The sequence below is a fragment of the Neofelis nebulosa genome, chromosome 4, assembly GCF_028018385.1.
Source record: "Neofelis nebulosa isolate mNeoNeb1 chromosome 4, mNeoNeb1.pri, whole genome shotgun sequence".
Classification (NCBI taxonomy): Eukaryota; Metazoa; Chordata; class Mammalia; order Carnivora; family Felidae; genus Neofelis; species Neofelis nebulosa.
This window is the reverse complement of record NC_080785.1, coordinates 140,355,966-140,382,271: the sequence shown is the minus strand read 5'-3', so window position 1 is coordinate 140,382,271 and position 26,306 is coordinate 140,355,966. Positions and strand designations below refer to the sequence as shown.

General features: G+C 43.2%; 1 protein-coding gene across 4 annotated transcripts in view; it reads left to right on the top strand.

Moving 5' to 3' along the window:
- Window positions 1–26,306, top strand: part of PTPRG (protein tyrosine phosphatase receptor type G) — a 718,534-nt gene that overhangs the window by 547,546 nt on the left and 144,682 nt on the right. For all 4 annotated transcript variants that reach the window (XM_058726333.1, XM_058726331.1, XM_058726330.1 and 1 more), the window contains 2 exons: window positions 854–920; window positions 22,940–23,097. In XM_058726333.1, the coding sequence (XP_058582316.1) occupies window positions 854–920; window positions 22,940–23,097 (225 nt within the window). The remainder of the gene's footprint in view (window positions 1–853; window positions 921–22,939; window positions 23,098–26,306) is intronic.

Sequence of the window (26,306 nt, the reverse complement as noted above, 5' to 3'; positions counted from 1 at the left end):
ATTGCCAGTCTTGTCGCATCTTTTCGAACTGCTATCCACTGTTAGATTATTTTGAAGTAAAATCTAGATGTCGTTGCATTTCATTTGTAACTATTTTAATTAGTGTCTACAAGAAAGTACCTAAAAACCAAAATTATAATACGCTGGTGGAATTTTAGTCTTCTGGAAAGGGCAAGAATGAGAATTTATGCTGAGTAATAATCAGAAACTTAAGGGAAAGAATGGGAAAGAGGCTTGACTTTGGGGGGAATTAAAAACCCCAGAGGGAAGTGAAGTTGGGAGGTACTGTCTCTTCAAGCTCCTCTCCTGCCCTGTCCTCCCCTCTCCTACTCCGAGGTACTCTTAGAAATTCCTCTTATAATATGGTGGTGGTAAAGCACAGGAGACTGGGATCCTCAGAAAGGAGAGCAGGCTGGCAGGGCACAGATCCATTTTCCAAAAAGAAGCGGGGGGGAAAACACATCACAAGAAGGTACTGAAATATTCAGTCAATGATGGATCACTCTTTGATGACTTTCAATGACTTTTTAGCAGATCAGGGTGTACTTTTAATAAAATAAAAGCAAGAAGAAAGTCTTACCGTTGCTTTTTAAGATTTTAGTAGGACTGTGGTATTTCTCTCCTGTTCTAATGTATTCTGAGAAGTTTCTTTCTTTTGATTTAGACTTCCTCACTTGATTTTATTATGTCATAAATCTTCTGTGTTTGGTGAGAGCCATGGTATATGTAAGACCTAAGCAGCTTGCTAGATAACATCTATTTCCCCCACCCCCTTCTCTTCAGAAGATTAAACTGAGGCTGTTGTGTCTGATGCCAGAATAGATTTAACCAATCATGTTTCCTTTACATGTAGGTCAGTCCAAGGGACAATTCCGCACTGGATCCTATTATCCATGGGTTGAAGGGCGTCGTACATCATGGTAAGTAAGCCATGTACGCTTATTTTTGCTGGTATGTGAAGAGCTAAGGTCTCCACCTAAAGGAATGGGGTTATCTTGCAGAGGACACAGGGTGACACCGATTCCTCATCCACTGATGTTGAAGGGCGTTAGAGCCATTATTTGATGGGTAAAGAGGATGCCCATTTATTACCTGAAAATGCATCTGGGTTAACAGTAAGCCATTTGTTTCTCTTCAGGTACCACTTTGAATGCATGCGTTATAAATCAAAATGCCCTAAGATGTACCGTTTGTATGCGTTGAACCTGCCACTGTCTCATGTCTGGCTTAAAAATACTCTTCTTTCAAGTGTATTTGCATTAATAAATTTCTTGATTTGCCGCTCAGATTTAGGGAAAAAATTTAAGTAGCTGTGACAAGTCATTAAACTTTGCTGCATGTGAGCAAGCATCATGAGCCACTAGCATGGAAAAAGCTAGGCCGTGTTCTGTGTAGCAGACGTCTTATCCTCAGGCATAAAACTGGGAGAGAAAGTAAGATAAATGGGTTCTGTCTTTCCCAACTGGTTTTTATTGGAAGAATTTCCCCGCAACTTTATTATCGGCAATGCATCATTAGCTATGACATCAGGATCCTCTAATTTCAAAAGTACCCTTGTCACAGGGAGGTATGGAGTCTAGAGGTAATGTCATGATTTGCAAAGTTTTAATAATCTAATTAGAATTCCAAAGACATTGACAGAAATAGCATTAGTAACCATAATAAATCTACCCTTCATCTCCACAGCTGTGATAAAACATCGTCACACCTTTCTGGGAGGATTGTCTTTCAACATTAGCCAACTCTGCAGACCTTAACAGACGTCTTCCCCCATTTCTCTCAGGGAAACTAAAACCACTTGTCAGGGTACAGTTGAAGCCAGCAGGATTCTGGATTAATTGTCCTTCTCTTATAACCATTCAATTGTGCAGCAGTGAACAATAATAAATGTATGAAAAGTAGGAAAATAGGGTGGCTGAAAACACCCCCGTAGAGGTTTTCATTGTGAGAAATTTCCACGGCTTCTTCAAAATTTCAGTTTGCCCCAAAGCAAACCCCTCACATGGAGCTGGGAAGTAGGCTGTGTGACAGTTTAGAGAACAGAGCAACTTTGCCAAAACTGTTCCTGCCTGCGCATTTGTTTGTGTTTTGATGTTGGTCACAACGGTGGTGGTTTTGGACTGTAGGGATATGTGCATTGTTCTCTGGACAGCCTCAAAAGTGCAAAGAAAGCTGGTATTTGGGCAACATGTTGTGCATTCTGAGCTCCTTTCCCAGAAGATCCCCTTGGACATTCAGTTGACCAAACCCTTCCAGAAATTCCAGTTCGTGGTGTAGATTGAGTTTTGGGGCCTGAAATGTAGTAAATGATGACTAGATCGTTTCCTTCCTTCCCCCTGACTTATTCATGTTTGAAAACAAAAACACCATGAAGAGTTCTAGAATCTTCGAAACAGGTACCTATTCTTCAGTTAGAGAGGAAGCATTCCACCAGCTAAGGCAGATCATGTTCTTATTTCCACAATGATAATTGAAGGAGATTCCATATGTTAAAGATAAGCGGAGGCTTCTGTTAGCTCTCAGATCCCCAAATCTCAGTAAACTCACTGCCTAGTCATCATTTGGTTCATGAGCTCTGTGCTGGCATAATCGTGTTATATACTTCCTCATTATCCACAATTACCCTCCAAGAGGCTATTACGTGTTTGCTCTTATATGTTTACCTGGCACTGGGAGGGAGACAAAGATGCCTGAGTTGTGGTTTCAACACACTTTCTAATGGAGAAGTCAGAGGAGATCTGCCAGGAATAATTCCCTGCATGAGGAAGTTTACTTATTTGTACAGCAGAAGTGTGGCATGCCCACTGTGTGCGATGAAAGTTCTTTTTTAATTATCCTATCCCATGGCCCACCCACTCCCCACCACATCATCCTAGGCTCCTTTCTTGGAACCATTTGAAGGTATCAAAAATAACCTTGTCTTTTATTCACTCGTGTATTACCTACTGAAGTGTCCGCATCATGAGGGCAAGAACCCCTGCGTGTGTGTTGAGTAATAGACGTTCAGTAAATGTCCGCCAACTCAGTGGATCAAGCAGATGTACAAATAAGTGAAAATATCAAAATATGAAACCTGAAGAAGAGGAGAAGAAACTAAGGCTCCTTGAGTTTTGCTCTGACTGGGAAGAGAAAGGAGTCAGAGAACATCTTGGAAATGTGACTGCACCCTCCGTTCTCAGGCTGTCACGGGTTTTCCCCGTGACAAGGGGATTGTGAAAACACACATCTCTTTTGTCATTCTTCCAGAAGAGAATGAACATTTGCAATCGCTAGAACAACTTTTGGTGGAACTGGAAGCATTTTCAGTTGAAGGTCCTGTGAGGGATTTGAATGATCTGTTAATTTGATGGGACATAAATAATTGTGCCCTTCACAGAATCTCTGGCTTGGAAATGACAATAGAAATGTGTAAAAAGGAAAAGATCAATATGGATTTCTGTTACAGTTCAGAATTGGTTTTATTTCTTCAGCTCTGGGAGTCATATCTTAGAATATTAATTCCTCATTAAATGAAAGGGTTTTTGTTTTTTTTTTTTTTTTTTTTTTTAATAGGAAGAATCTTATATGTTCTTCCAGTTGAAATGCCAGTGAGAAATCTGGTCATACTGGCCAGTCCTACTTGGCATTTGGTCATCGGGGTTCTCTGTGAGGCAGACAGCAAGGTGGGGTTTTAAGTGCAGGTGAATTTTTTGGCAGGAGAGGGATAAAGAGGAGCAGGGCTGGATGGGGAGAGCGTTGGGATGACAGTACAGGTCTGACATCTCTGAATGAGGAGGGAATCTAGGAGGACTGGCTGAAGGCAGCTCTCAAGAAGTCTTGGCCAGTGTGGAGTTTCCTCAAAAAATTAAAACTAGAGCTATGACCCAGCAATAACACTACTAGGAATTTATCCAAAGGATACAGGAGTGCTGATTCATAGGAGCACATGTACCCCAATGTTTATAGCAGGACTTTCAACAATAGCCACATTATAGAAAGAGCCTAAATGTCCATCATTTCATCCTCCAGGATGAAACTGGAGGGTATTATGCTAAGTGAAATAAGTCAGTCAGAGAAAGATACCATATTTTTTTTATATAATTTATTGTCAAATTGGTTTCTGTGCAACACCCAGTGCTTATCTCAGCAAGTGCCCTCCTCGATGCCCATCGCCCACTTTCCCCTCTAAGACAGATAACATATGTTTTCACTCATACGTGGCTCCTGAGACACTCAACAGAAGACCATGGGGGAGGGGAAGGGGGAAAAAGGGTTACAAACAGAGAGGGAGGGAGGCAAACCATAAGAGACTCTTAAATACAGAGAACAAACTGAGGGTTGATGGGAGGTTGGAGACAGGGGAAAATGGGTGATGGGCATGGAGGAGGACACTTGTTGGGGTGAGCACTGGGTGTTGTATGGAAGTCACTTTGACAATAAATTATATTTAATTAATTAATTAACTTAAAAAGAAGAAGAACAAGAACAAAGACAAGAAGTGTTGGCCAGGCCATCGGAGCACCTCAGGGCCAAGACTGCCTGGGAGAGACGTCCTGCGTTGGGCAGGAGTGGCCCAGCCTGGGTTCCCCTGTTGTGGGCAGTCACCGGCTAGAGTGTGCCAGCAAGGCCAGCCTCCGTGAGCACACCGTGGTCAATCCTGAAGGTGCGGCAGCTGGAAGCTGCCGGATAACAAGGCTCCTGCTGGCAGTTTGTCTCTGGAAGGAAGACCTTAGGCCTGCCCTCCCTTGGCTGGCACGGAGGTTCTCATCTTCCTTCCAAAGACGTTCTCCTAGTCCCATTTCCCAAGAATTTTTTTTTATTGGTGCTCTCACTTTTAAAATGCTCAGAGGTTCTTTGGGGCGCCTGGGTGGCTCAGTCGGTTAAGCGGCCGACTTCGGCCCAGGTCATGATCTCGCGGTCCGTGAGTTCGAGCCCTGCGTTGGGCTCTGTGCTGACAGCTCAGAGCCTGGAGCCTGTTTCAGATTCTGTGTCTCCCTCTCTCTGACCCTCCCCCATTCATGCTTTGTCTCTCTCGGTCTCAAAAATAAATAAACGTTAAAAAAAAATTTTTTTAAATAAAATGCTCAGAGGTTCTTAGAAGCAGTGTTTATTCCTTTTGTACCTAGTTATTAAGTGCCTGATGTTTCTGTTTTTGGTTTTTTTTAGTTTATTTATTTATTTTGAGAGAAAGAGAGAGAGTAAGTGAGAACAAACTGGGGAGGGACAGAGAGAGAAGGGGATGGAAAATCCAAAGCGGGCTCTGTGCTGACAACAGAGAGCCCGATGCAGGGCTCAAACTCACAAACCGTGAGATCGTGGCCTGAGCCCACGTCAGACACTTAACCAGCTGAGCCACCCCTTAAGTGCCTAATCTAAGCATACTACTAAGCTAGGCAGAGAGAGCACAGCAGACAGACCTGCCCTCCTTGCATTTATAAAGTCTTGGGGGAAACATACGATTAAGCATTGTCATTGCATTAGAAAGTGGGGAGCAGCAGGTTTAATGTATTTGGGGATACAGAGGAGACATCTCAGACAGAATGACCACTCAGACCTAAAGAGTACATAGATACTGTCCAGGTGGAGAGGGGAATGTTTCAGGGTTTTAAGCAGCATCCCTGTAGACGAAGGTCTCTAGTGGTGAGTGCATGTAGCATGTTGGAGCTCTGAGCTCAGCAACATTGCTTCTTCATTGATGGGGAGAGAGATCTAGAAACCTCATGGCAACATAAAGTGTTGTTTCTTATGTGTTCATTTTTCTAGGTAAATTGTGATTTTTATATAAACTTGAGAGCCATGCAGAAATAGAAATAGAGAGCTGTGATTCGCCATTGAGTCTGGCCCCATCTATCCAAAGAGCAGTACACGGATGCAGTAAAACATCTATGGTCAGGTGTTTTATTCACACACCACCACCAATATCCACTGTGGGGGAAAGATTTAGGGAGATATTGTGAATCCTGTTCACAGCATGGACTCAGTCACGTACGCTGCTTTCTGTATTCAGGAACCAGCCCTTAATAGTAGCCACACCTGATAGAAATATTGGTTCTGAAAAACTTAATCTAGTTCTGTTTTTTTTAACCCATTTAAGAAAAAAGAGAAAAAAGAAACTCGCATGTGTGTAGGTATAGAAATGTACCCTTCTCTTACAACTAGTTTTACCCAATTGACCAGTGCTCAGAAATATATATTATATCCTGTGTCAATTAAAAAGTATTTTTTTGTTTCATTTTTTTGGATCACCTACTCCTCTGTTCCTTTTTTATAATATCCACACAAAATCCAGCAGCCTGTTTATGTACATATTCTAGAATACTGTCAAAAGGCATCGCAACACTAACCACTCTCTCGTCTCTCTTGTCCCCATTTTTTTTGTTTTTGCAAGGAAACGTGCTCGTAGTGATTGCTTGGTTGTTGAGCTTTGACTCTATGTCCCTCTTTTCCTGTTACCCTCCTCACTGTCCTTTCCATCTTCTGTTGAATGTACTACCTTAGTGAGCAGGACGGTATCTTTCTCCTTCAGAGGAACTGTGAGGAGGACAGTTAGAAATCGACTCAGACACCACGCAGAGCCAGAAGGCTCCTCCCCCTGTCCTCTGTCACCAGCCTCTTCCGAGAAAGCTCTCTGTGAAAGTACAAATGAATGATCACCTGAGAACACCCTTCAATTAAAGTAAACAAACAAGGCTCTTCCAAGTTTTTCAGTGATGGAAGTTGGGGCTATGACAAGATCAAAACTTTCTTTGCAAAATAGCTTCCCCGATTGACTAGTTTTCTACTGGGTTCATTTCTGGAATGTTTGACACCCATTTTCTCCCCTGCCCTGGAATACTCATCAGCTGTCCAAATGTATGGACAAAGTCAGATCACTGGAGTCACCCAGGTGTTCGGCAGAAAGGGAGGGATAAAGGAAATTTGCAAACATAAGTGACTGCCTGGCCAAGTGTTTCCGTGTGATGGTAGGAGCAGGTACATTTGCATCTGTTTTTTTTTCCATATTCCACCTGCTAGGATTGAGGTTTCTGCCCATCAAGAAGAACTGGAAAGGGACTCCGGGCCTTGAGCAATCTGAATTTCCTCTAAAGGATGGGGGGGGGGGGGGGGCTTTGTTTTGTACACCTGCTGGTATGTTATACACATCATATGTGACATGTATGTGATATGTTAAACATACACTGTTTTAGAAGAAAGCAGCCCGGGGCACGGCACCCTTGCCACTTGAGGACAGCTGCTGCGGAGATGCCAATGGTTCAGCCTCTCTGAAAGCCATGTGGCCATTTCTTCTGGTCGTTTTTCTTTTTTTAATGTTTATTTGTTTTTGACAGAGAGGGAGACAGAATGTGAGCGGGGGAGGGGCAGAGAGAAAGGGAGACACAGAATCGGAAGCAGGCTCCAAGCTTTGAGCTGTCAGCACAGACCCCAACACAGGGTTCGAACTCATGGATTGCAAGATCACGACCTGAGCTGAAGTCGGATGGTTAACCAACTGAGCCACCCAGGCGCCCGGTCCCCCCACCTTTTTTTTTCTTTTTTTCTTTTTCTTTTTTTTGCCATTTGGCCGTTTCTGCCAGAGCTGTACATACGCCTTATCCTCTGAGCTGGCAAGCCCCCATGTGGGTATACACCCAAGAGAAATGTCCACAGAAAGACTTGCCCATGGGAACTTTGTGTATATTAGCCACAAAGTGGAAACAACCCAAATGTCCACCAATGGAAGCCTGAATATACAAGTTGTAGTATGGCCAGACAGTGGAGTATTATGTAGCAATTAAAAGTAAGGAGCTGCTTGACTTACTTGAAAACTTGGGGCGCCTGGGTGGCGCAGTCGGTTAAGCGTCCGACTTCAGCCAGGTCACGATCTCGCGGTCCGTGAGTTCGAGCCCCGCGTCAGGCTCTGGGCCGATGGCTCGGAGCCTGGAGCCTGTTTCCGATTCTGTGTCTCCCTCTCTCTCTGCCCCTCCCCCGTTCATGCTCTGTCTCTCTCTGTCCCAAAAAAATAAATAAAAAACGTTGAAAAAAAAAATTAAAAAAAAAAAAAAAAAAAGAAAACAGAAGAGTACATACAGCTTAGTTCCATTTCTCTCAAGTTCAAGAACAGAAAAAAACCTAATCTTGGATGGTAAAAGCCAAAATAGTGAGATGGAGGGGTATAGTAAATGAGAGGAGACATGAGGGAATTTTCTCAGGTGATAAAAGTATTATGTATCTTGATCTGGAGGATGATTACATAAGGTATAATATAAAAATTCACCACACTGTCCCCGTAGATTTGCTCACATGACTGTAAATTAAAGAATGACCCGTGTATATCGCATATTGATTTCTCAAAGGTAATACATTCACAAAACCCAAAAATAATCTGGCACTATGCACCAGATAGCCAAATATTAAAAATCCTGACGGTATACCAGCTCCTGTATGCGTATGTGCCCTAGAGAATGTAGATGAAAGTGTACCATGAGATGTGTACAAGAACGTCGGTGACGTTGTTTTTTCTGACTGCCCAAACCTAGAAATGCCTCACATGCCTGTCGTCAGCAAGCTAGATAAACGCAGTACAGTTTTACAATAGAACATTCCACCCTGATGGAAAGGGGTGGGATCCTATACCTCTCAACAACCTGGGCACATACGAGAACCACAATGTAAAGCAAGAATCTAAGAATGTGTAAAGTATTCCTCCATGTCAGGTTCAAATCCGGAGAAAACTTAGCCTATATTGTTTAGGGGTGCGTCTGTAGGTGGTAATACTAAAAGAAAAACAAAGTAACAATTACTTGTAAAAAGAGGATGCTGGTTACTTGTTGGGGCAGGATGGGAAAGTGATGAGGCACCGGCCCAGGGAGGGTGCAAAGGGCTGCCCCTGTTCTGGTCACCCCAGGTTCCACTTTAGGATGATTTGTCAACAGTGTATTTATGTTTTGTGCACCCTTCTGCGTGTGTGTTAAATTTCACAATCAAAGAAGACAGTCATTAGCTTTAGAAAGTAAGAGATTCCGACAGCACTTTCCTGTGGGACACATCAGGTACCAAGTGGCCTTACAACAAGCAAAGAGGGGAGTGACAGCACCTTTTAAAAAACGCTTCACCGTAAGTACCCCTGACAGACTGTTTGTTCTCTCTGCAAATTGATTGTAGGCCAAAGAAAGAACTGTGGCCACCTTGGGATTCTGTCATTAAGAGATGACTTTGAGAGCCAACGACTCCTTTTGGAATTTGGAAAAAGGAAATCCGAAACAAAGGGGATGGGGAATCAGGTCTCGGGTTTAAAAACAAAGGCTCCCCACTGCTACTGTGCTGGTGCAGGCTGTCTCTGCACCAGGCCAGGGTCTAATTATCCGGACAGGCACCAGTGAATGCTCCTGAGAAAGCCTCTGAGATACAGTTATCCTGTCCCCCTTTATATAGAAAGGTAAGCAAAGCAGGCGTTGCCTGAGTGGCTTGAATCAAGGTCTTTGTGACTTGAGATTGGCCCCCTTTACTCCCAGACCATCTCCCCCTCTGTTCTCTGCCAGGGTCACCACCTGCCTCTTTCAGCCTTGATTTAGGTTTGTTGTACAGACTGTAGAAAGGACAAGCAAAGAAATGCTTAACGGGACCATACTCTGCCATCATCATTCTTGCACCATTGTGATTATCCCTGGGGTCAAGATCCTGGCATAAACTTTCTGTCTGTGGCTAAATGGCTCAAGTTCCTAAAAAGAGTCTTGCACGAACGTTGGAAGAAAAGGACAAATCCCAGGACAAGGGACCTTTGGGGGGAAATTCAGCTACTAGACAGAAATAGTATGATGTGTCATTACAGTCCAGCAGCAAGAAGATGGGGCAGAGATGATTTGATGTGGTTTGAGGGGTTCTTGCCTGTTTTGTGTATGTGAACTTTAAGCTTCTTTAATCATAGAGTTTATGCGTCCTGTCATCCTTGGAGGGCCTGCAAAGTGCTAGTGAAGGTGTTGAGGATAAAATGATGAACGAGATTTTCCCTGCCTTTAGGGCAATTTTAATATCATGAGGAAACTTTTTGTGTGTGGGGGGGGGAGGGGGCATCCCATTCTTGGTGGTAAAGATGAAAAAGACTAATATTCTTCACCTGCAGAGTAATCTCCTGTGTTCATATGAATAAGCAATTAGAACATTGGAATGAGTTTTCTGAAAAGTCTGTGTTATAGAATATTTTTAAAGAAATGGCGTTTGTTATTTTTCACATATAATGTGACTTTAGGAACACTGGATTCTGAAACAGTGCTTCAGAATGTAGTCTGTCTTGGGTTTGAATTCTGGCTTGCCCCATTGGGAGCATTGTGATCCTGGAACAAATCGTCGCATTTCTCTGTCGCTGGGGTTCCACCTTGGAAGATGGGGATAAGGCCCCATAGGTGTTAATGCTACATGCATTCCGATAAGGAAATAACTAAGAAGAAAGGGTGGCTGGCACCTGTCCACTGTCCTCTAAATCATCGACCAGCAAGTGCAATCTGTGAGCCAAATCTTCCCTGCTGCCCATTTTTGTAAATAAAGTTTTACTGAAACACAGCCACACTCATTTGTGTACATATTGTGTGCGACAGCTTCTGCACCGTGACAGCAGAGTTCAGCGGCTGTAACACAGAGAGTTAAGGCCCACAAAGCCTTAAACACTTACTCTCTGGCCCTTTATAGAAAAAGTTTGCCAACCCTGCCTTAACTAAATGGTAGCTATTACCATCACTCTGCTAATAGAGTTAGTGGCTTGTTCATGTTGGGATGATGTAAGTGTCTACTCATGTCATTACTTACCATTTGACAGACTTCTCAGAGACGGGCTTCACTTTTGATCTCACCCAAATCGCCACGTAATCCGAATGTGTTTCAACTGAATTAATTAGAGTTCCGGTTTAATGTTTACCTTAAAGAATAGGTTTCAATAGGAAACCCGATGCTATATCATCTAGCAGCCCACTGATAGTTTTGAACATCTTAACATGCGACAAAATTTCCTGTTTGAAGTTTATGTCTCTGGCATTTAATTACATGGAACTTTCCTGAAGTGTGCTATAAATATTCAGTACCCTGGTCTTGGCTAATTGGCTCACATCTGTTATGGATCCAGGAAGGGCAGATGCTTATCTGAACACTTTTGATCTCAAAATCTTCGAGAAACAGGCGCACTTAAGCCATTTCCACAGTTTCCTGGACTTCAACGTGTCAGAACTACCACCGTAGATGGGAGCTATTTCCATTTCTTTTCTTAGCCAGGGCCAGGAAATGGGATGCTGTGTGGCTTCTATCTTATCACTCACAGTGTTGTTACCAATAATGTTAAGACAGAAAAGGACTTCAAAAGTGATTCCCTTTACATTGGATTTGAATTTGAGGCTAGGTGTCATTTGGCCCAGCCTTCTCTGTCAGTATTTGATCATTTGCACAGGATCATGGGAGCCCAAGGAAATGCCCTTTTCCTGGTTGTTTCAATGGGATGTGGAAGGCAAAGAGAAAAGTTTAAATTATGTCTCCTGTCATCTACTGCAAAGGTGCTCACTGAAGTACCTGGGGCTACTTTGTGTGATTTTCCCACCATGCCATACCAATGTCACCTTGGCACGGGAGAGGCACCGTGGTGGCATGGCCGAGAGCAAGGCTCCGGGATTAATACCAGGATTATTTGGACTAGGCACAGCCTGCACAAGTCATGTGAGCTTTTTGTGGCTCTGGTTTCTCAGCTGTATGATGAGGTAATAATAATGCCAACCTTACCGGTTTGTCCCGAGGAGTCAGTGACTTCAGGTACCTGCTGTGCCTAGCACACGGTCAGTGTCAACCTGTCAACCTCAGCTGCTGTCACTGCCCCCTTCCCCATCACCATTCCCATTGCTGTTGTTACTTGTTGATGTGAGTATGGAGGTGATGGGATATGATTGCGGATCCCCGAGTGCTGCTTCCGTCACTACCTGGGTGTTGAAATAGAATGTATGTTGCTGGAGTGAGTTGAGTCACGCAAAATAAAACCACATGAGGAAGAAAATGGTCACAAAGTGATTGGGGTAGCCAGTTCCTTTGAGATCAGGGGAAGGGGTCATGGGCAAGGAATCAGAGAGTGTGGGAAACAAAGAAGATCCTCTCATCTGGTAATGCCTGGGTGTGGGCCTAACCCTGCCCAGATGTTCTGCACGTATAATCTTAATGAATCCTACCCAACAGCGCAGTGAGGTAAAATTCTTAATCTTGTGCTACAGATGGGTCAACTGAGGTTCAGAGGCCTCGGCTGATTTGTCCCAGCTCATGGAGTGGAACGGTAATTTGATCCCAGTTTTATTAGATCCTAAAATACATTCTCTTGCCAGCTCTGCTGGGCCAGTTCCTATTTCCATCATTGATTAACTTCTGGATTTTTGTCAAAATCACTTCATTCTTGTGAGCCTCACTTTCTCCTCTGTGAATTAGGTCTGATTGAGCATCAGAAGGACACTAAAACAATGTACATACCCGGTCAGTTACAACCACTGGGTAGGGGAGAGAGGCGAGCAGTGGACCTGTTCAGTGACAGTACTGGGTTTTTGTCACTGTATGACTCTATAATTTAAATATCCTGTTCATTTCCTTAATTGTTGACAAGACTCTGCTTTTTGTGTTTCTTTGGAAATATTCATGTCAACATACGTTTTACTCAAATGCTAACCCTTAAATCAAAATGCCACATTCGGCCAACTGACAGGACCAGTAAACTCAAGGAGCCTAGATGTCTTTGAACCAGGATGGAGTGGCTCTTCCATGCCCTTGGAGTGGGTCCTTGGGCGCTTGAATTCAAGAATCTGATTAATCAGGTGGGCTCTTTCCCAGTCAAGCAGCCTTTGCTCAGAACTTGGAATAACACCAGCTCTTCATGTTATGGTCATGAGCCTGTACGAAAGGCCAGTGGGCAGAGAATTACATTCTCTGGTGGAGAGTTGAATGCCCACTGGTGGAGAATGTCTAAGAAGCAGAAGTAACAGTCACACCTCTACAGCCTTGTGTAGGTTGCCCCATTCATTCTCAAATGGGATTGCTTGTTGCCCCCCCTTTTAAATATCCTACTACTCTTCATACAGGCACAGGGATCAGCAAACTCTCTCTGTATAAAGGGATTGATAGCAAAAATTTTAGGCATTGCTGGCCATATGTTCTCTGCTGCAACAACTTGGTTGTTTAGTTGTAACCTGGAAGCGGGCATAGACAGTTTGTATACAAATGGCCATGGCTATGTTCCAATAAAACTTCATTTACAAAAACAGGTGCTAGGTTAGATCTGGCCCCTAGGCCACTTTTGACTTAGAGTTACTTCACGATTTAGTTTGATCAAAAAAATTTTTTTTCAGCCATGTATAAATGACCTACTCTTTAAGGCACTGTGTTATGTACTGAGGGTATAGTTGGGAGCCACAGTCTGGCCATAATGGAGCCTCCAGCCTGCTAAAGAGAAGAGACCACTATTAAGCCATTACATAGACTGTAATGAGACCGAGGTCTGTACAGCCATGACCTTGGGCAGATTATCAGCCCTCATCAGGATGATGATACCTACTTCATGGAGTTGTGAAGCCTCATTTAGAGAACATCTACAGCAGTGCCTGACCCTGAGGTCATACACATAAATGTGCTCTGGTAAGAAGAGGTGATCTGTAGAACATCCTACACTGTGGAATGCAGTCCAGGGGTTCAGGTCATTGAAAGGTAAACTGAGGCTAGAGAACGTAGTCAGGATAAACAGATGGGAGTCAATGCTGCTGCCTGGCCCTGTGAGCACTCTACACTGTGGTCACATAAAATAGGCCCCGACCCGGCTTCTAGTAGGCTCATAAAGACGACGGAGTCCTTTCATGTGAATCATGTTGAAAATGTCATGTCAATATCCTAATGTCATCAATTGTGTGACTCTCATTTCTTCATATATTTTTCGTCATATATATGTGCCCTGACATTATATCAGTTTCAGGTATACAGTCTAATGATTTAATGTATGTGTACATTGTGAAGTGATCACCACACCAAGTCTGGTTAATATCCATCCTCACACATAGTTACAGGTTTGTTTTTTTTTTTTCATCATATTTTAACAACTCTAAGTCAGGATGCATCTTACACATGATGTCATGTCATTAATTAGCGGCATGTTGCCTTGAAATAATGATGTGTCTTATAGTTGTCAGTGACTTAGATATGAAAGAGACACAATATCTAGGATGCACTGGTTATTTAAGATATCCCAACTACCATGCTTGTTTGTTCCTTCATTCTCTTTTCACATAACTATTAGGCACCTGCTATGTTCCAGGCAGTGTTTTAGTTATTGGGTATATGGGGTGAACGGGAAAGGCGAGATGTTCGCCCTTGTGGAGCAATCAGTCTCTTGGGGAAGACAGACAGTAAACAAGTAAAAGCAGAGTGGGAAAGAAATGAACTAGGTGTGATACAGTGAATGCAGCAGGAACATACCAAGATGGGGTGTCTGGGGTAGGCTCTGAGGAGATAACCTTTCACCTTGCAGGACTCAGGGTGAAAAGAAATCCCCCATATGGAGTGACGCTGGGGAGGAGCATTCGAGCAAGGTGGGCGAGGAACAGCAAGGTGAGGAGACAGGTGGGTTGTCAGCAAAGGTGAGCGCAGAGGTGAAGGGCTGCAAAGGTAGATAGATCATATAGGGCCTCGTGGCCACGGTAAGCAGTTTGGATTTTATTCTAATTGAAGTGAGAAACCACTGGAAGATTTGACCTGGGCAATGTCAGGGTTAGATTTACGTTTATAAAAGCCAAGTTCATTCTTCAGTGAGATTTCCTCCCATCATTTTTACATCAGGGCAAGGGAGGAACTCAGAGCCCAGGGACCCAGAATAGGATAAGAAAGAGCCTGGCGCTGGGCATCCGAGACCCAGATTCACTTCTACTTCACTGTGTGGTCATGGTTCAGTCACTGTCCCCCTTTGGACCTCATTGTCCTCAATTGTAAAATGAAATGGAACCAACGTCCTCTGTAACTCTTTGGAATCCCTCAGTTCTTTGTGATTCTTAGGGGACTTCCCCAGGATCCCCTCGCTGTAACTTTAGGCTTGTTCCCTAAAATCATCTATCATGAAGCCTCTTACGGGCCAGGCGCATTTCCATTGCTCCATCTTTCCCATTCCTTCCTCCTTGCTGATGTCAGGGAGATGACCTTCCTAATAGCCAACATCCATTTATACAGAGCAGGTATCATTGCTTGTATTTAGATCATAAAATTAATTCCTCAGCTCCTTCTAGGAGGCCTCAGCCACCATCTTAATTATAATCCAATGCTTTCTGACTTCCATGAGGGCATCTAGATGCCATGCTCCTAAATCCCCTGGATTCAGGTCCTCAGGCTCTTTATTTCTATCATGACCTCCATTTTCCATTCCTGTGGTCAACAGGCCCTTTGGTCACCAGCTTGTCACACGAAAGCCATTCTCAAATCATACAGCCCATTCATGGCTGATCCAGACTTAACCCAGGATCAGACTCTGGGTTTCTAGACTCACAGACTCATGTTTCTAGACTCATAGAGTCATCGATGGCATTCTTCACAATTTTTAGCCTAATTCCAGATTGTACTTTAACCAACAGCTGATCTTTTTCCTCCTAGAGCCTATCAAATTTGGGGCTCTTGAACTTTTCCTTCTGTCTTCCCTCTTGTTCACTTCACCCCAGCCACACACCAGGAAGAATCCCTTTGCACTTTTCTCTCTGCCTGGAATGTTCTCTCCAGGTTGCTGCATGGCTCATTTCTGCCTTCAGGTTTTTAATCAAATGCTTCCTTCATGAGCCTGCCCTGAAAATTGTCATTTTCAAAATAGTAGTCAGGGAAGACCTCACTGAGAAATGTCATTCAAATCGGACTAAGTTATTAGCAGCTGAAAGGCATTTGCTCTAAAATTAGCCATGAATAGAGCAGTAAGGAAATGTTTCAGAGCAAAGAGCCAGTGCAAAGGCCCTGGGTAATGTGGTCATGTGTGGCTGTACCTAAGAGTCAGAAAGTAGCAGTGGATGATGCTGCAGACACTGTGGGGGCCCATTAATACAGTCCTTACAGAAACTGACTACTCTAATATACTCAGTATTGTGAAAAACGCAGATTCTCCGCTCGAACCCAGACTTACCGGATCAGAATCTACATTTGAACAAGCTCCCCAGGTGATGTGCATGAACATTAACTCTGAGCAGCAGTGTCATAAGTCTTCTTCCCCCGTGTAGAGTGACCTGTGACCCAGTGTTTTCCAATGTCACTCTCTCCCTACGCTTCCCAGCAGGAAGCAGAAGACCAGTCCTACCCCAGTGACTTTAAGCGGTTAAGGGAAACATAATAGCTTTTCCTTACAAAAAGTTTTGGGAAATCCTGAAGAAACTCAGCAGTCATTGGGCTAAAGACAGAAGCTTGGGCTTTCTTTGATTTGTTTATCTTACACACTTCCCTAAAATTGATTGACTGCTCATTTGAAGAGTGGCACAGATATCCCTCCCTTAGGGTCCGCCACATTCTGCCCCATGTAACACTGTGTTCCTTGGGGTAGGTCTGCTTGTTTGTGTTTCAGTCTCATTCCATAATTCCTGGTTACTGTATAGGTCTCATCTGTATTTTGATTGTTCATCGTACCTTCTAAAGGGATTTCTTCCTTCCTATATAACCAAAGCATTGAAAATATTAGGTTATTAACACACTGAAAAATGCAATCAATCAGATGATTATCATCTAATGTTTTAATGATCACATTTTTAATCCAATTATGCATGTTTGAATCTTTCAGATTTTCTTTAATTAAAGATTGCCTCCTGGCACTGCTATCAGAAATAAGAAATTGAACAGAATCGAGCCAGTTCTAATTTAGTGTTGAAAAGGATAACTGGGCTGCGCTGGGTTTAATGGTTGACCATGACTTTAAAGCCCTCATACAAAATTTTCTAATTGATAAGAAAAATTTAATCATCTTCGGATATACTCCGTTTGCATTCAAATAAGGTATTTCTTTTTCTAAATAAACCTCCCCTAACTGATTATTCATATTGTCGTGCAAAATGCTTAAAAATGAAAGACAGAGTTGGGTGAAATGTAGACTACTTAATACAGTGTGTATTTAATATAAAAGTCATACATTATTCATTTTTGCAATTTGAATAACTTTGAATTTAGCATCCCTGTTCTTCATCTTTTTCTTTGATGAACAATTAATTATTAAAATATAATATTGTCTGCATACAGCACTGGGATCCTTGAAAGTGGAATATGAGATTCATTCCCTTTCAATTCTTTTATCTAGTAATGCACAGAACCTTCTTATTATGGTTTAATGGAATGAATGGTGGTATAAATAGTGTTTCCAATATTTTTCTCAACTAGGTAAGTGGCTGGGAAAGGAATGTTTTGAATTCAAATTACTAATTTGGATCAGAGTTGGAGGCAGCATGCCCTAATCAGGATGGGTTTGGAGTCAAACTGCCCTTTTATAACAAGAGTCAGGTAACAAGTACTTAAATACATACTTAGGCTGTGCCAGACAACCTCCTCAGCCCTTAACTAATGTTAATTCACTTAATACTCATTTATTCATCTAACCTACTTAAGCGCTTGACACTGTTAAAATCCCATTTTGCAGATATTGGGAGAGTTTATGTTTTCACCTGAAAAGTACATCCTTCCTTCCTTCTCTGTGGCTGTACTCAGGAATTCCCTGTCTTGGGTCCAGCCAGTTGCGTACCTTGTGGCTTATGTGGGCTTTGTGGGCAGTGTGAGAAATAGAGTGCCACCATCTCTAAAATTATTTCTAACTTACAACGGAGCATTATGAGCACCCCATTTGTCAGTGGAACATTCCCTATGGGGCTGAGCAGGAAATGGAATGTTCAGGAAGATCAGTAAAAATTAATGTTCGGTGTTAACTAGAAAACTCAAGGAGGAAAGACAACAACTCAAGAGTTAATTCTGGAATGTCTGTTCACCAAAGAAATGATCACTAATGGTAGAGACACTTGAACATGTAAAGTTCTGCTCCCCCCAAGTTGTAGCCCTGGTTATCAGGGTGACTTTCTAACACTTGCCCCCCTAGCCCCATCAAGGTAAGGGTAGAGAAGAATGTGGCCTGATGGCAAAATCCATTTCACTGACTATCATTGTATGGCCCTTGACCTAAGAATGGTTTTTACGTTCAAACTCTAAGTGAAATGTTATCCCCCACAAAACAATTCATTCTTCTTATAATAGATGTATCGATTTAAAATTGTTCTCTGTTATTAGTGTTTTGAATATCATTAATAAGGTTGTGCAAAATAAAAAAAAATAAGGTGGTGGAAATGTGTTTGTTAATATAAGTACTTGTGTGACATCTTTGATTTTGCCTCTTGGCCTGCAAAACCTAAAATATTTACTATCTGGCACTTTACAGAAAACATTTGCCAATCCCTGGCTTAAAACACAAAATGAGCTGGTCTGCTCTCAGCCAAGTGCTTGCCTTGATAAATCAGGGCTCCCAAGGCGCTGTGCTAAGCCCCTTATATTTATGAGCTTGCTTAATTGTCACAACAATCCCGAAGAGTAAATACTCTCAGAATTCCCATTTTACAGATAAGGGAAGTAGCTCAGAGAGCTTAAGACCTTTCCCTAAAGTCACACAGCTATTAAATATCCGTTGGTTCCAAAGCTCTTACTAGAGCTTTGGCAAAGAAAATTCTAACCTGTGTTGCCCAGGTTGATGGGGCATATGTCAGACGTGATGCACCTTTAAGGCACTAGTAATCAAGGTTAAAAAAAAAAAGACATGTGCAAGCATTAAAGGAAGTACATAGCTATGTAAGGTGTAGGTGGCCAGGCTTTGGTAGTTTAAAAAAGTAATAATAATAATACAAGTATTAAGAATTAGAATAAGAATGATATCTGTCATTTATGAGATGCTTACTATGTTCTAAGCTCACAACAGCCCGGGAAGCTTTAGTAACTAAGATCACACAGCTTACAGGTCAGGGAGTTGAGATTTGAACCCTAGGGGCTGGGAATCTTCTCTCCTCCCCAACTCCTTAGGGACGGAGACATGAGGGGCTGAAGAGGGCAGTGGTTGGATTTTGGTTTTCAGCTCCTACTCCTAGGCTTACTGTTCCAGATCCTGAGCAGATTCTTTGAAGAAAGGATCCCATCTGAATTTCTGTGTTCTCAAGTGTTTGACCATCCCTCTGGTCTTCTATTTCCCCAGCCGTAAAATTAAAGAATTGGACTAAATTGGTGGTTTCCAAGGTGTCCCTGGGTTCCCAGCTCAACGTTAACCACAGGGGCTGCACTTTGAACTTGTTGAGTTGGCTGCTTCCCGTGTGAGATTTTGTTTGAATAAAGGGTTCCTTGACTCCCAAAGCCTCTGAACTAGGGTGGTCTAAGCCCCTCTCAGGTCTCAGAATCTGACCCAATGGTGGTGACTGTGGCGTAGTCAACAAGCAGCAAAGCTGCTTCTCTGTCCCTGTCCCCATGTCTACCTGCCCTGCCACCCATTTGATGGCACCTGCTCATCAGTTAATGCTAGAACCTGCCTCTGAAGCCCTTGGGTTTGGTCAAGGACAAAAAAAAAAAAAAAAAGCCCTTCTGCACTTATAGCAATGGTCACACCTGCAGTTTCCATCCGTCCCTGCCGAATTCATAAGCCCGAACAGGAACTTGTGTATATTTCAGAGTCCCAGTCCTGCTGAAACAGTGTGCCCTTGTGAAATCCAGCCACCTCAGGTTGGCGGGGCAGGTGTTTCTGCTCTATCTTTTCATGTTCCTTAAAGCCACCGCCTGTTCCTGGACTGGATGCTGTAGGTGGGGCTTCACCCCTGTGGGTGTGCGAGTGTGGAGGGATTTTCTCGTCTCTACCTGTCTGCCCGCAGCATGCTGAACTGCAGCCCACATATTGGATCAGGCTCCTAGGGAAAAACTCGAAAGATTTTCTGGTCGTTCAGTCTGGAGCCCTTGATCCTAAGGCAGCTCGGTGGACTGTGGTGTGATGCCAAGTTCACCTACAATGAAGATGGTGATGTTGTGGCTTGTGATGCCAGGCCCTATGCCCCCTGTATTGCTTGGGGCCTCGTGTTGTCTATTTACACAGCCCAGGAGGCACAGAGGCGGCAAGCAAAGGCCAACATGTTTCCTGCTCCTAGCCAACCCGGTCCCAGCCAAGCCGCTTGCAGACATTTACCCCATCATTAGGCTGCTGGTAACCAGGTTGAAATTAAAACCCACACTTGCCAGCGGGCGGAGGAGCAATTCGGTGATTTCCGGCCTTTTGTCCAAACAGAAACCGCTTTTGTCATTTTGGTTATAGAACCCTATAATTTGAAGACTTTTGCCTCTATTAGTTAATATTTAATTTTTCTTTAAAAAAAAAATGGAACTGAAAACCTGTATGAGACTCGGCCAAGTTTTCTGAGTCTCATGAATAAGTGCTTCTGTCTCTGCATTCACTAGTGACCTTGGGCTTGGTTATTTAAACTCTCTGTGCCTTGATTTCCACATCTGTAAAGTTGGATTATTAAAGGCACATACACAGAGTGCTGTAAATTAAAAGCATATAGTAATGGTTTAAGAACAATGGAAGCCTAGGGCATCTGGCTGACTCAGTCACTTGAGAGATTCTTGATTGCAGCTCAGGTCATGGTCTCAGGGTCGGGAGACTGAGCCCTGCGTTGGGCTCTGCGATGAGCATGAAGCCTGATTAAGTCTCTGTCTCTGTCTCTCTCTTTCTCTCTCTTTTTCTCTCTCTCCCTCTGCCCCTCTCCCCCACTCATGGTCTCTCATAAAATAAAATAAAATAAAATAAAATAAAATAAAATAAAATAAAATGAAAGAATAAAAAAGAATAATAAAAGCCTGGACTCTAAACCCAACTACCTGGCTGTGCATTCCAGCTCTGTAAATTGGGAATAGTAGGACTACTTTGTGGGGCTATATTAAGAATTAAATAAATTAATCATTGTAAAGTTCTAAGAAAAAGACCTGACACATACAGTGAGTACTGCTTAAATGTTTACAACATGTAAATATTTAGAATAGTGCCTGGCATACAGTAAAAGTTAAATAAGTGTAAAGTATTATTCAGTTAATCTCTACCAAAAGGAAATTGCCATTTTAATTATTTTGAAAGAGTCATTTGGGACACCTAGGTCCCACTTCGGCTCAGGTCATGATCACATGATTCGTGGGTTCGAGCCCCGTGTCAGGCTGTGTGCTGACAGCTCAGAGCCTGGAGCCTGTTTCAGATTCTGTGTCTCCCTCTCTGTCTGTCCCTCCCCTACTTGTGCACTCGCTCTCTCTTTCTCATTCTCTCTCTCTCTCTCTCAAAAACAAGTAAACATTAAAGAAAAAATTTTTTTAGTTTTTTTAATGTTTGTTTTTGAGAGAGAGATAGAGCATGAGTGGGGGAGGGGCAGAAAGAGAGGGAGACACAGAATCCAAAGCAGGCTCCAGGCTCTGAGCTGTCAGCATATAGCCCAATGTGGGGCTCGAACCCATGAACCATGAGATCATGACCTGAGCTGAAGTCGGACGCTGAACTGAGCCACCCGGCAAAAAAAAAAAAAAAAAAAAAAAAAAAAATTTCCTTTGAAGAGTTGATTTCTGTTGGGGTTTTGCATTATCCCCCAGTTACAGAGATCTCTCGAGTCTATGGATACACAGTTGCCCAAATACCTGTACTGATTGTTCTGCATAAAAGAAGAAGAAAGAGGGGTGGGAGCCTGGAAAGAATATTCCTGTGGGCACAGATGTGTCCAGAAAGTAACCTGGGGCCCTCAGGTGCCCCCCAGGAATGTCCTTGGGCCCATGGTGAAGGCCATCAGGGGGCTAAGGCAAACCACTAACAGGACTATAATAGCCTTATTATATCCCTAAAAGGTATAAGAAAGGAATCCCAGACTTAAATTCAGGGAGGGCTAAACCTTTGGAGACCCAGGAAGAGAGTAGAGCCTTTTCTGATTTGGGAAAGAGGCTGGATGATCTACTGTGCCTGATTGGGAGAACTGTAACACTGTGCCCTCATCTCTGCTGCACTGTTTCTTACTGCCTCTGGACCTTTGCACGTGCTGTTTGCACAGCCACAAATGTTTTTCTTCTGTTTTGCCCCCACCCTTCAATATTCACATAGTTAACTTCAGCTTCATCTTTAGCTATGTCAGTCCAAGTTTTGGTGTCAACGTGCCTGGGTTCGTATCCCAGTTTTGCCACTTAGGAGCTATGTGGTCTCGGGCAGGCACTATTCCCTTCCACACCTTGTTTTTCTCATAGAGTTATCGTGAGATAATATTTTTAGGTCTCAACTGAAAATATCATTTCCCCTACTTATGAAAAGAGCCCTCTGCTTTTGTAAGAAGAAGGAGTCTGTTTTCAGGGCCATCATACAACCCATTCACCTCAGGGTTGTTTGTTGGTTAGATTTCACTTTGATTTGGATAGGCACTGGGTGAAACTATAATGAGATTTAACCAACTTTGGAATTGAGCTTTACGGTTGGCTTATAGTTTTCTTTTCATGCTGAGTTTCTCCTGGGCGTCCCAGAGTTCATTCCACTGACTTTTAGTTCGTAAGTATCAGATGGGGAAGGGTTCAGTGGTGAAGCAAGACTGGGAAGGGGTGGGTTACATAAAATCAAGTCCGTTTGTTTTCTGCAGGACTTCTCAGAGACTTCACTGTGCTTGTGTTGTGGCTCTTACCTGGGGCAAGAGGGAGGGACTGCAGATTGCCCTGCGTTGCTCATCATGGAACGTGTTTTTCATGAAAAACAGTGCACTGTGGTGTCTCAGAACACACCCTGGGAAACACTGCTTTGTTTTCTGTGGCCCTCCCACCACCAAATGCTAGTGCTTCTCAGGATGTAAACAAACATAAGGCTTGTGATGTTGCACCAGCATGCCGAGGGTTTGACTGTGTGTCTGCAGCATAATACGACTTACTGTTGTGCCTTTCTTTTCCCTCTTCCTCCAAACAGAGAAGGAGACCTTTCTGGATCCTTTCGTCCTCCGGGACCTCCTGCCTGCATCCCTGGGCAGCTATTACCGGTATACAGGTTCTCTGACCACCCCACCATGTAGTGAAATTGTGGAGTGGATAGTCTTCCGGAAGCCTGTCCCCATCTCTTACCATCAGGTAGATATTCAGCCCCAAATGGGGCCTCTGTGTTTACTTGTTTGTTTATGTTGACTGAACTGTCTAACATTGTTCCAGTACACCAGTAAGGATTTTTTTTTAATTTTGATCCTCTGCTCCCCGTTGATTCCTTCATTCTTTCCAACAAACATATTTTTGAAACCAAGAATTGTAAACTATGAAACATGGTCTCTCAGCCGCAAATTAATTGGCTGAGCAGAGCTGCAGCTATGAAATCGGGTATTACAGAAGTATTGATCTTGAGGAGAGAATACTACCCTCTATGATGATGATAGCTTGTGCCAGAAACTCTTCTAAGCTCTTTATATGTGTTGACCCATTTAATCCTCAAGAACAACAGTCCTACGTGGTAAGTACCCTTTTGTACCCCCATTTAATAGAGAGACACAGAAGTGAACTAACTTGCCGAAGGCCACACAGCCAGTGGCTAAGCCATGGTGTCCGACCCCAGAGATCATGCTCTGACCCATTAAACCTACCCAAAGTTCAGAAAAGAGAGGGATTGTATACACAATGAAATGAAAGAATAAATATCATCGATTGAACTCTTGCTGTGTGCAAACACTTTAGTCATAGCCAACTTAGTGGGCAAACACAGTTGAGAGACGGCTCTTGGGCTAAGATGTATACATAAGGACATCGTGGCCTGGAGGGATTGGGTAACATGCCCAAGAATTCATGGCTAATGAATGTTGAAGCCAGAAACCAAGCCCAGGTTTGTCTGATTCCAAAACCCACGTTGGTGACCACGACACTGACCACTTCTCTCCCAGTGTGACCTGGGCTGATTTCACAGGAGGATGCATTTAGAAATTGGTGAAATGGAGATGGGGTTGGGGGCCATGTCAGAGGAATAGGAACCACCAGGCAGGTGGGAGTGAGAAGGGACAGGGAACCTTGGAATCACCTCATGAAGGATAATAGAAGAAAATTCTTAGAGGGGATATATGTGAGACATCGAAATACAGCATGCACTGAAGTAGAAGATTATGTTTCTTCTCCATAATTTCAGAAACGAGAACCAACAACAATGGGTAGGATTTGTAAGAAAAAGGATTTGAGCCATTAACCTGGATGGTCTAAAAATGGAAGGTTCTTACTAGAGCTGCTCACAGAAATGTCTTCCCAGAGCGTGACAGCTGGGACTAAGGAATGTTGTAGTGGGCAAGGGGAGGTTCTGGAATTATGTGATAATATCAGTGGTAAAACTGAACACAGACAACAAGATTGTGGACCTGGCTGCCATGGGGAATAGTCCAAAGATTTTCCTAATAAGGGCAGAGAGTACAGAATAGAGACCAGGGGAAATAGGGTTGGATGGTGTCGCGGTCAGGTCTGTTTTGGATTTAAGAAATAGAAACCCACTTAAGGTAGCTCACATAAGGGGGCATTTTAAGGAAACAATAGTCGAGGCGTCCTGAGACAGAGCGGTCATAACCAGGACCATAACTAGAAGATGAAGCACATTCTATCTTTCAAGGGCCACACAAGGTCTTAAGTCTTGGAGTTTCTGCCACAGCTCTGTGATTCTGTACTTCCACAAAATTCTCATCCCTTCTGTCTCCCAGTTTGTTTTCTTTTGGTTACTTGGCCAAATATGGTTACTCTCATACCTATTTACCTTTCGACTCAAGTGCCAGCTACCAGCGAACAATACTGTGGGTCCTACTTCAAGTATTCGAGAAGATGCATCTGAATAGATGTTGGCTGGCCAACACATTGGCTGGCCTTGGGTCCCATGTCCATCCTGAAGTAAATCATCAAAGGTACCAGGTAGCATTCTAAAGCTTTAAGTGTTGTCCCTCTGGGGGTAAATGGAGCACGTTTAGAAGGAACTATGTGCAGGAGACACACGTTACAGTTAGGCCACACAGACTTATTTGGCTTCACTGCTGTTGACGTTGTACTTTGAGAATTTTGTTTTCTCTTACTTCTTCTCTGATGAACAAAGAAGTACTAGAAATTTGGTTGCCGGACAGGATTTCCAGCCCTAAGAAGACAATGAATTAGGAAATGAGTTTTCTTCTTCATGGTGAAGTCAGCATTGTTTTATTAGAATAAAGTAACATTGTGATCCAAATTTTTATCTCCCCTGGGTTGGGGCAGGGCATTTTGAAAAGGGATCCTTTTTTTGTCCCTTAAGATAGATGCTTTTGTTTTCAAAGATACAAGGGCTTGAGAGAACAAGGTTAAGACATGCAAGTCTGGTTACTTTTTTTGTAGGACACTGTGAAGGGGAGAAGCAAAGAGTAGTAATTGTTTAGTACTGGCTTTTATTAGAATTTCTGATATCTCATGGGTCCAAACAAAAGGCGGAGGTGTAGGCTTGGGTGTCTTGTCAAGTGCTGTCAGTGAGAGGCATTTTGACATCCGGTGACTGGGGGTCTTAGAAAGTGTTTGGTTAACAGCTGTTTGCTCTTCACTGCCTGCCACTGAGACCCTCAGAGAGAAGAAACAGTGAAAGACTTTTGCTCTGTGACTTCCAATATATGACTTTTCTGTAGGTAGTTTTATTTCAAGGAAATAGTGAAGAAATAAATTAATCGTATTGGCTTCCCAGTTTCTTTACTAGAAACCGCCCTTAGATAATCCTTTTATCAGACACAGCTTCATCTGTTCCTCTCCTTCCCTTTCTCTCTCTCTCTCTCTCCCCCAAGGGAGGAAAACAGCTCATTTTCATGTGGCCAAACAGAATCCTTTCTGGCGCACTGCTTGGGGGTCACGGCGGTGTCAGCCCTTGGAAAGGAAACCATTAGCCATCCAAGTATTATCGCTTCAAACCTTCCCACCCTGACCCTGCCAACATTCTTTCGGAAGCTAGCACAGAATGTTCGTTGCAGAAAGGCAGACAGCCAGTGCGGAAGACCAAGTAGACAGAATCCCATGTCTGCTTCTGTCAGAAGGAAAACATTCCTAGTTCCTCATCCTTCCCTTTCTCCAAAGACTGTTTCCTGTTCTCTCCTGTCTTACGCAGCGTGAGTGCCCGTAGGTGATGGAGACGAGAGTGTGTTCGCCATAAAACGCAACGGTTAGCACTTGTATGATGTGGATTCTTTGAAGCCTTCTGGATATGAACAACTACTTATTTTGCCTCTTTTGTGAGCCTCCTTGGATATTCAAACCAGTCCTGTAGCCAGTGAGCCCTGACTCCGACCTGTGTGATAATCTAGATCTCAATTCAGTGTTGC